The sequence below is a fragment of the Salvelinus namaycush genome, chromosome 9, assembly GCF_016432855.1.
Source record: "Salvelinus namaycush isolate Seneca chromosome 9, SaNama_1.0, whole genome shotgun sequence".
NCBI lineage: Eukaryota > Metazoa > Chordata > Actinopteri > Salmoniformes > Salmonidae > Salvelinus > Salvelinus namaycush.
This window is the reverse complement of record NC_052315.1, coordinates 50350029-50361332: the sequence shown is the minus strand read 5'-3', so window position 1 is coordinate 50361332 and position 11304 is coordinate 50350029. Positions and strand designations below refer to the sequence as shown.

The following is an 11304-nucleotide window of genomic DNA, read 5'->3' as shown; positions in this document are numbered from 1 at the left end:
CAAGGTTCCCTCACATTTGGTATGATTTATTTCAAAACAGTTGTACAAGGAAATTTCACAGATACATAAACTTTGCTTGTAGAGGACGTTATATACATGATGTACAAAAACTGAAAAGACTTTACTTAGTAAACAGACATACTCTTCTTGAAATCCATTTAAGAATTATAAAGGAATCATCCTTATTCTCAATGGCCTTCCTCATTTCTACCAGTAGAGGGCAGCCTTAACCTGTTCTTGGAGTAAATTGAAATATAAATGACAGTATTCTAGTTCAGGTTTTCCCAAACTCTCCCCCCGAACCTCTCAGATCTTATAAAATCAGAGAAATTAGAAGTTAAAAGACCCCTTTAAACCTTGTGGATGAAGATTGTCCAGGTAACAAAAAGTGAAACCCTTGAAAGTGAAGGAAAAAAGACAACAAAAAACATATCCATCACCATAGTCCCTCCCAATCAGCAGTACATATATTTGTCTCTATGGTGCTTTTAGCGTTTTTTGGCAGTTTGTAACAGGCTGGAACAACTGACGTCAGGGTTTCTTGAGAGGAAAGGCAGGAGGTAGGACCCGCCGTGAGTTGTTTTTCACCCATGGGTGGTCAATTACATTCCGCAGCGGCAGCCGCTTGGAGGGGCTGTGGCGGAGCAGCTTAGAGATCAGGTCCCGAGCCCCGTCAGACACCACTTTGGGGAACTGCAGGTCCACCTGAGACATGGAGGGAGGAGATGTCCTTAAATCACTGTTCATACCTATGCATTGGTTACTGGATGAATTGATCAATCATTCTCTGAATAAATTACAACTAGGTTGCATAAAAGCATTTTCTATATAGCAGATTTTTTTTTTAAACTAAGGTGCTACACATTTTTTGTGTTGTAATTTCAGAAAATGTCAATATCTCTGGCACTAATAGTGGAATGATGGTGTTTCCTAGTATAACTTATCCTCCAGTGTTGTGACTGGCGGTGATATTCGCCTATTGATTTCTCTCAAGGTATCGGTTGTCAAACTGGGAAAGCTGTTCTGACTATGTGGCTGTTTCCCCTAGTGGAAATTACTCTGTCATTTCTTGGTTGCTAAATTGCTAGTGCAGGAATCATTGTACCATTAAATATCGTTCATACATACAGTTGAAGTCAGAAGTTTACATAAGTTGGAGTCATTAATCCTCGTTTAACCACTCCACACAGTTCTTGTTAACAAACTATAGTTTTGGCAAGTCGGTTAGGACATCTACTTTGTGCATGACAAGTAATTTTTCCAACAATTGTTTACAGACAGATTATTTCACTGTATCACAATTCCAGTGGGTCAAAAGTTTACATACTCTTAAATTGATTGTGCCTTTAAACAGCTTGGAAAATTCCCCAAAAATGTCATGGCTTTAGAAGCTTCTGTTAGGCTAATTGACATAATTTGAGTCAATTGGAGGTGTACCTGTGGATGTATTACAAGGCCTTTGCTTGACATCATGGGAAAACCAAAAGAAAATCAGCCAAGACATTTGTAGACCTCCACAAGTCTGGTTCATCCTTGGGAGCAATTTCCAAACGACTGAAGGTACCACACTCATCTGTACAAACAATAGTACGCAAGTATAAACACCATGGGACCACACAGCCGTCATACCGCTCAGGAAGGAGACGCGTTCTGTCTCCTAGAGATGAACGTACTTTGGTGCGAAAGGTGCAAATCAATCCCAGAACAGCAGCAAAGGACCTTGTGAAGATGCTGGAGGAAACAGGTACAAAAGTATCTATATCCACAGTAAAACAAATCCTATATCGACATAATCTGAAAGGACACTCAGCAAGGAAGCTGAATGCTTCAAAACCACCATAAAAAAGCCAGACTACGGTTTGCAACTGCACATGGGGACAAAGATCATACTTTCTGGAGAAATGTCCTCTGGTCTGATGAAACAAAAATAGAACTGTTTGGCCATAATGACCATCGTTATGTTTGGAGGAAAAAGGGGGAGGCTTGCAAGCTGAAGAACACCATCCCAACCGTGAAGCACGGGGGTGGCAGCATCATGTTGTGGGGGTGCTTTGCTGCAGGAGGGACTGGTGCACTTCGCAAAATAGATGGCATCATGAGGAAGGAAAATTATGTGGATATATTGAAGCAACATGTCAAGACATCAGTCAGGAAGTTAAAGCTTGGTCGCAAATGGGTCTTCCAAATGGACAATGACCCCAAGCATACTTCCAAAGTTGTGGCAAAATGGCTTAAGGACAACAAAGTCAAGGTATTGGAGTGGCCACCACAAAGCCCTGACCTCAATCCCATAGAACATTTGTGGGCAGAACTGAAAAAGCATGTGCGAGCAAGGAGGCCTACAAACCTGACTCAGTTACACCAGCTCTGTCAAGAGGAATTCACCCAACTTATTGTGGGAAGCTTGTGGAAGGCTACTCGAAACGTTTGACCCAAGTTAAACAATTTAAAGGCAATGCTACCAAATACTAATCGAGTGCATGTAAACGTCTGACCCACTGGGAATGTGATAAAGAAAGAAAAGCTGAAATAAATCACTTATTCTGACATTTCACATTCTTAAAATAAAGTGGTGATCCTAACTGACCTAAGACAGGGGATTTTTACTTCGATTAAATGTCAGGAATTGTGAAAAACTGAGTTTAAATGTATTTTGCTAAGGTGTATGTAAACAGAAATGCAGCCCCAAACTTGCAAGGAACCTCCACCATGCCTGCAGACATTCATTTGTGTACCGCTGTCCAGCCCTTTGGCTGTAGCAGAAGGCAGTTTGTTTACTGAACGGTTTCAAATTGACTCATCAGGCCAGAGCACCTGTTGCCATTTTTCTGTATCCCAGTTCCTGTGTTTTCGTGCATAGTTGAGTCACTTGGCCTCGTTTCCACATTGGAGGTATGGCTTTTTGGCCGCATGTCTTCCATGAAGGCCACTTCTGACCAGACTTCTCTGGACAGTAGATGGTGTACCAGGGTCCCACTGTTTTCTGTCAATTCTGAGCTGATGGCACTGCTGGACATCTTCCGATTGCGAAGGGAAGTAAGCATTGGCTCTCATCTGCTGCAGTAAGTTTCCTTGGTCGACCACTGTGTCGACGGCCCTCAACGTTGCCTGTTTCTTTGTGCTTCTTCAAAAGAGCTTGGACAGCACATCTGGAAATCCTCGTCTGCCTTGACATCTCTGCCTGGGAGAGACCTTGCTGATGCAGTATAACTACCTTGTCTTGCCGTGGTGTATGACTTTTGACAGTAAACTGTCTACAGCAACCTCACCTTGTTTGGCTGTTCCTCAACCAGTTTTATTCCTCCTACACAGCTGTTTCTGTTTCAGTTAATGATTGTGTTTCAACCTACATATTGAATTCATGATCATTAGCACCGGTTTGGCATAATTGTTTAAATCATACACCTGACTATATGCCTACAAAATCCCTGACTTTGTGCAAGTGTACCTAGAAGAATTTATGCTGTTTAAGGCAAAGGGTGGTCACACCAAATATGGATTTGTTCACTCACTGCATTTAGTTAATTGATTAATATCATCCATGTCTATTTTTGAAAGCATTCTTACTTTACAGCATTTTTTCACACCTGCCTAAAACTTTTGCACAGTACTGTATATTATTCAGAACCCTTGACTTTTTACACCTTGTTACATTACAGCCTTATTCTAAACGTGATTAAATAATTTCCCCTCATTAATCTACACACAATACCCCATAATGACAAAGCAAAACTAGGTTTATAAATTGTAGTAAAATGTTTTTAAAAAGAATGTAAAAAAATTCAGACCCTTTACTCAGTACTTTGTTGAAGCACCTTTGGCAGCGATTAGAGAATTGAGTCTTCTTGGCACACCTGCATTTGGAGATTTTACCTTTCCATCATGTTAACGATGGAGGATTGGTTGATTTCCAGTTAAGTAAACGTTTTTGCAAGATGATATACAAGAAAAGTATCATCCAACCCGTTGTGCATCTCAATGTAGCCGCATATGGCAATTCTTGAAATATGCACAGATTAAAAGTAAATTTATATTGTAATACTTTTTAACTCGACCCATAACTTTTGTGAAGTATCATTTTTACAGCTGTTTGAAGCTGGTGGACCAAACCAAAAGACACTTTCGGGTTTTGGTCCACCAGCTTCGAAAACAGTAGTAAAAACTATATTTTTTGTTAATGAAAAATATATGGTCACAGCGATTTAGACAGCTAAGGGCCCTGAAGTTCTGTGCACGATTCTTTACGCACAGTCTCTGCTCTACATGTAGAGAACAGGCTACTCTATGGTTGCTCGCTGTACATCATTCAAAACACTGTAGGCTACTTCAAAAACACTATAACTCAAGATCTAAATGCATATCCCCACGAAATTGATTAAGATCAAATGGTTGGTATGCAGATGCTGCATGGACGATTCACCGGTAAAACCTAAATTAGCATTCACGATTGACAGTGAGAAATGTGAAGGCAGGTTCTTGACAGAGTAGATCAGAGATTGTGTAAAAAGTAGAGAATCCCGCACTTGCACAGAAGGCTGTTATGTTAGGAAGAGGGTTCCAGAAAAGTCAGATCCACAGCCTCTGCCAACAAGTTAATGACCATCTAAAAATGCAAACCTTTGTGATGCGCTTGTACGTTTCAGAGTTGCTGGCGGTTTCAAACGGGGGTTTTCCAACTAGGCACTCATAGCAGAGCACCCCGATGCACCACAGGTCCACATTCTCATCGTGGGGCTTTCCCTCAATCATCTCTGGGGGCAGGTAGTCCAGTGTTCCACACATTGTATGGCGCCTAGAGGGGCAAGTCAAAAAATACACGTGATAGGGTTTTTAGACTGACCCATATGTACAAAATAGACCGTCAAGATTAAGAAGGAAAAACATGTCACAGTGAATTAATGACTGAATACTAGGGCTGACCCGAATTATTTGACTGGTTGATGTTGGTGGAGCAAAATTGTCGGGCAGCTGCAAATATACACTGCTCAAAAATATAAAGGGAACACTTAAACAACACAATGTAACTCCAAGTCAATCACACTTCTGTGAAATCAAACTGTCCACTTAGGAAGCAACACTGATTGACAATAAATTTCACATGCTGTTGTGCAAATGGAATAGACAAAAGGTGGAAATTATAGGCAATTAGCAAGACACCCCCAATAAAGGAGTGATTCTGCAGGTGGTGACCACAGACCACTTCTCAGTTCCTATGCTTCCTGGCTGATGTTTTGGTCACTTTTGAATGCTGGCGGTGCTTTCACTCTAGTGGTAGCATGAGACGGAGTCTACAACCCACACAAGTGGCTCAGGTAGTGCAGCTCATCCAGGATGGCACATCAATGCGAGCTGTGGCAAGAAGGTTTGCTGTGTTTGTCAGCGTAGTGTCCAGAGCATGGAGGCGCTACCAGGAGACAGGCCAGTACATCAGGAGACGTGGAAGAGGCCGTAGGAGGGCAACAACCCAGCAGCAGGACCGCTACCTCCGCCTTTGTGCAAGGGGGAGCACTGCCAGAGCCCTGCAAAATGACCTCCAGCAGGCCACAAATGTGCATGTGTCTGCTCAAACGGTCAGAAACAGACTCCATGAGGGTGGTATGAGGGCCCCACGTCCACAGGTGGGGGTTGTGCTTACAGCCCAACACCGTGCAGGACGTTTGGCATTTGCCAGAGAACACCAAGATTGGCAAATTCGCCACTGGCGCCCTGGGCTCTTCACAGATGAAAGCAGGTTCACACTGAGCACGTGACAGACGTGACAGAGTCTGGAGACGCCGTGGAGAACGTTCTGCTGCCTGCAACATCCTCCAGCATGACCGGTTTGGCGGTGGGTCAGTCATGGTGTGGGGTGGCATTTCTTTGTGGAGCCGCACAGCCCTCCATGTGCTCGCCAGAGGTAGCCTGACTGCCATTAGGTACCGAGATGAGATCCTCAGACCCCTTGTGAGACCATATGCTGGTGCGGTTGGCCCTGGGTTCCTCCTAATGCAAGACAATGCTAGACCTCATGTGGCTGGAGTGTGTCAGCAGTTCCTGCAAGAGGAAGGCATTGATGCTATGGACTGGCCCGCCCGTTCCCCAGACCTGAATCCAATTGAGCACATCTGGGACATCATGTCTCGCTCCATCCACCAACGCCACGTTGCACCACAGACTGTGCAGGAGTTGGCGGATGCTTTAGTCCAGGTCTGGGAGGAGATGCCTCAGGAGACCATCCGCCACATCAGGAGCATGCCCAGGCGTTGTAGGGAGGTCATACAGGCACGTGGAGGCCACACACACTACCGAGCCTCATTTTGACTTGTTTTAAGGACATTACATCAAAGTTGGATCAGCCTGTAGTGTGGTTGGATCAGCCTGTAAATTTGATTTCCATTGATAATTTTTGTGTGATTGTTGTCAGCACATTCAACTATGTAAAGAAAAAAGTATTTAATAAGAATATTTCATTCATTCATTCTTTCTAGGATGTGTTATTTTAGTGTTCCCTTTATTTCTTTGAGCAGTGTATATATACACACTCAGCAAAAAAAGAAACGTCCCTTTTTCAGGACCCCGTCTTTCAAAGATAATTCGTAAAAATCAAAATAACTTCACAGATCTTCATTGTAAAGAGTTTAAACACTGTTTCCCATGCTTGTTCAATGAACCATAAACAATTAATGAATACGCACCTGTGGAACGGTCGTTAAGACACTAACAGCTTACAGACGGTAGGCAATTAAGGTCACAATTAATAAAACTTAGAACACTAAAGAGGCCTTTCTACTGACTCTGAAAAACGCCAAAGGAAAGATGCCCAGGGTCCTTGCTCATCTGCGTGAACGTGCCTTAGGCATGCTGCAAGGAGGCATGAGGACTGCAGATGTGGCCAGGGCAATAAATCGCAATGTCCGTACTATGAGACGCCTAAGAAAGCGCTACAGGGAGACAGGATGGACAGCTGATCGTCCTGTCTCCGACTGTGCGGACAGTGCTCAGACTGTGCTCAGTCAGTGCTCAGACTGTCCGCAATAGGCTGAGAGAGGCTGGACTGAGGGCTTGTAGGCCTGTTGTAAGGCAGGTCCTCAACAGACAGCACCGGCAACAACGTCGCCTATGGGCACCAACCCACCGTCGCATGACCAGACAGGACTGGCAAAAAGTGCTCTTCACTGACAAGTCAAGGTTGTCTCACCAGGGGTGATGGTCGGATTCACGTTTATCGTCAAAGGAATGAGAGTTACACCGAGGCCTGTACTGTACAGCATCATCGGACTGAGCTTGTTGTCATTGCAGGCAATCTCAATGATGTGCGTTACAGGGAAGACAATTTCCTCCCTCATACCCTTCCTGCAGGCTCATCCTGACATGACCCTCCAGCATGACAATGCCACCAGCCATACTGCGGATTCTGTGCGTGATTTCCTGCAAGACAGGAACGTCAGTGATCTGCCATGGCCAGCGAAGAGCCCGGATCTCAATTCCATTGAGCACGTCTGGGACCTGTTGGATCGGGGGGTGAGGGCCATTCCCCTCAGAAATGTCAGGGAACTTGCAGGTGCCTTGGAGGAAGAGTGGGGTAACATCTCACAGCAAGAACAGGCAAATCTGGTGCAGTCCATGAGGAGGAGATGCACTGCAGTACTCAATGCAGCTGGTGGCCACACCAGATACTGACTGTTAATTTTGACCCCCCTTTGTTCAGGGACACACTATTCCATTTCTGTTAGTCGCATGTCTGTGGAACTTGTTCAGTTTATGTCTCAGTTGTTGAATCTGTTCATACAAATATTTACATGTTAAGTTTGCTGAAAATAAACAGTTGACTTTTCTTTTTTTGCTGAGTTTAGTTGATTTTATTATAAACAGTTTGTCTATGGGAAAAAAAATAAACATTTTAAAATTGACAAATCAATTGTATGGAAGAACAGACAACTTTCAATTGACCAAGATTTGTAGGGGACAGCCATATTGAGTACGGTCACATTCAGTTTGAGCAAGACGAGGCTAAGAATCACATCACTAATCGCTTGATCACATGAGTAGGTATTTGGAACGCAAGGTGATTTGTAGATTAGCAATTCCACGCAATCTGCCTGCAATATAAACACACATTGTACCAAAAGAAAATGCTGTGAAGGCAAACATATTAGGCCGGAGAGGGTTCTGTTCAGGGTTCCCTCACCTTAGGGATGGTGCGTGGACAGACCAGCCAAAGTCTGCTATCTTCAGCTCCCCTCGGAATCCCAGCAGCAGGTTCTCAGGCTTGATGTCCCGATGGATCACCTTTCTCTCATGGCAGTACAGCAGCGCATCAGACAACTCCTCCATGTACTGACAAAGAACATTTTGCAAATATTTGATTATTGCGACAATGTGATGCATTTAAAATGCTATGAAAGTCATGTCAGCCTCATGAATCTACCTGCCAAAACAAGTCCATAGTGGGAATATTCATGTCAAGTTAATTATTTTAGCATCTATAAACCAAAAAACACCTTTCAGTCACAAAATGTTATGATTGGAGGTGTTCTTAGGCAAATAGAGTGAAATAAAACAATGGATTAGTAAGAATAGATTAATTATCTTGTCGACCATTATAAATAAATAGCCTGCAACACTGATTCCTGTCTTACCGTAGCAGTGCGCTGGTCATCAAAGCGACCACATTTCTGCAGCTCTTTGTACATCTCCCCCCGCGGTGCGTACTCCAGGATTAGGAAGACCCTGGTGCGGTCATGAAAGTAGTTGTAGAAGTGCAGGATGTTGGGGTGTCTAAAGGAGGGAGGAGAGAGCAAGGATTTAATCTCAGAGTTTTCCATAATCTGAAAAATTAACACAATGAACTAAAGGAATTTATGGTCAGTTTCAAAAGTGAACCGAATTAAGTACATTGCATGATATTGGTTAGGGCTTGGACGCACTATTTTTTTCCATGGCAAAAATGAAAACACAAAAGCAGACCACACAACATGTAAAATATTGTGTGCTATAGCTCGGAAAATAAATGTGACTCTGGATGACAACATAATGTTTGTTTCCAAAATCAGGGCCGTTTTCCTAAAGAAGTTAAATCCCCTTGTTTCCTTGCCACAATACTAACGAGTATCACAATACTGGTATTGTTCCTGACATAATGTTGGTGTTAATCAACATGCCACAACATTGCCTGCAGAAACACAATAGTAAGGCAACGTCAACCCATACTACTACATTCAAAAGGGCTGGTTTTCCAGACACAAAATATCCATTGAAAATACATTTCATTCCAGTATTATGTTTCAATCTGTGTCAGAAACCACCCCTTTAAAAACAGAATAAAAGTCTAAATCAAAACTATTGACCTAAGGTGGGACTGAATCTCGATCTCCCTCCTGAGCTGGTGCTCCACGCCCTCTTTCTCCATCTGAGACTTGAAGAGCACCTTCAGCGCCACGATGAAGTCCAGCTTCTTATCCCGGGCCAGGTAAACGTTCCCAAATTTGCCTTTTCCGAGTGGCCGCCCAATGTCAAAGTCATTGATGGTGAATTTCCTGCTTAAAAGACACAGATGTTGCTAAGCCACAACTTGAATGTACAAATATTGTACATAAAATAATGGGTATTTTAGATTAAACACATTTAGTGTCAGGTGATGTATTGTGTGATAGAATATTTACTTTGTTAGAGCTGCACTGGATGAAGATGTGGCAAGCTCTCTCCCAGGACCTTAAGGAGATAGGGATACAGAATTTTGCAACAGAAGTGGTGGTGTATTATATTGAGGTGGTGTGATGTGGCATCTGAAAAGTTATAGAAACACCGCAGGCAAAAATAGTACCTACAGAAATGTAACGTTACCTGTAATTGCCTTTTTGTCTGTAGCGTCTGGTGCAGAGGGCATTTGAACTTGCTGAGGACCCAAGGAAACCATTGGAGTTGCCATCCATGGTGTAGAAAAAGATATCCTGGATTAAACCCAATTGTCCCCAGCTCCCCAGTACAACGTTCTGAATTGTCATTCGAATGTAATAAATGCATTCAAATCGTAGCTAACTAGCTAGACAGCTAAAACGGACATCTAGCGTTAACTAGCCAACGTTATTTGCTAGTTACGTTAACGTTAGACACAACGCGCTCAAATTTCAGATGGAAATGATGGAAGCAAAAATAGAGAATATATTTGTGGCAAAACCTACCGGTCTATGTAGCCCTTTAGGATCACAATTCTCCTTATTCTGCAAAGAGATGGAATAGTTTATCAAGTACAGTACTTCAAGTTAGCTCCACCATTGAGCTAATTTTAGCTAGCCAACACCATTTTCAAACAACGCTGGATAGCTAGTAACGCTTTAGCTAGAGACAACAGCAATGTGGGAATAACCTTAATAAATGAACAATTAAACTCTTACCTGCATCATACTGATGTATGTGACATAAAACAAAACGTTATTACGATAATTCTGAAAGCAAACGTTACATTGTCGTTTGCTTCGACCGCCAATGTTTTAAAGACACTGTGTTGTCGTGTGTGATTGGCTACCAAATGTATAACTCCTTGTCGATTGGTCAGATCAGCAGTAACCCGTCCAATTGGTGGCAGTAATGCACCATTAACATTGGATGCCAACCGTCGTTGAACCCCAAGAAGAAGAAGCTCAGCAGTGACGCGCTTCCGTTTTACTTCCTATCGGCCTGCGTTTTCTCAAAGACTATATTGACAAGAAGTTCGAGTGACGGCTCTAACAATGGAAATACATGTTCTTCACAATAGAAGGCAGGCGGGAGGAAACAAGATCAGGTGGGACCATTCTAGACAATAAAAGGGCAGATATGCGTGTGCACAACGGGCATAGAGATCAGTGGAGGCGCTGAGGGGAGGATGGCTCATTATAATGGCTGGAACGGATTGAATGGAATGGCATTGAACACATGCGTTCCATTCCATTAGCTCCGTTCCAGCCATTATTTGATACCATTCCACAAATTCCTCTCCAGCTATTTTCTTCTTCTTCATTGGCTGATTGCTCCCAACTTATAGGAATCCCCACCCAGTTGACGACTTTAAAATGGTGGAAGCCCTCAATGGCAATGTCCATGCTAAAATGGGTTATATCCATGATGAGTCCTGATGATGGCGCCGGAAGAGATGGGTGCCGTTTTACGGGCTCCTAACCAATTGTGCCATTGTGTGGGTTTTTTCACGTTATTTGTAACTTACTTTGTATGTAATGTTTCTGCCACAGTCTCTTATGACCGAAAAGAGCTTCTGGATATCAGGACAGCGATTACTCACCTCGTACTGGACGAAGATTTTTTATTTAACGAGTCGGACGCAAAGGA

At 43.1% G+C, this 11304-nt stretch overlaps 1 protein-coding gene across 2 annotated transcripts; it reads right to left on the bottom strand.

Moving 5' to 3' along the window:
• On the bottom strand, positions 1–10489 carry LOC120053530 (aurora kinase B-like). 2 transcript variants are annotated; one of them, XM_039000664.1, is made up of 9 exons: positions 10374–10489; positions 10161–10199; positions 9823–9874; positions 9642–9690; positions 9327–9518; positions 8619–8757; positions 8168–8316; positions 4618–4792; positions 1–705 (listed from the first exon to the last, which is right to left on the bottom strand). In XM_039000664.1, exons 1-9 carry the CDS (start codon positions 10380–10382, stop codon positions 532–534), a joined length of 978 nt encoding a protein of 325 aa, XP_038856592.1. In that variant the 5' UTR covers positions 10383–10489; the 3' UTR covers positions 1–531. The 2 variants fall into 2 exon arrangements, with proteins under 2 accessions (XP_038856592.1, XP_038856593.1); XM_039000665.1 differs by having other exon boundaries at positions 9327–9515.
• Positions 10490–11304: the final 815 nt, after the last annotated feature.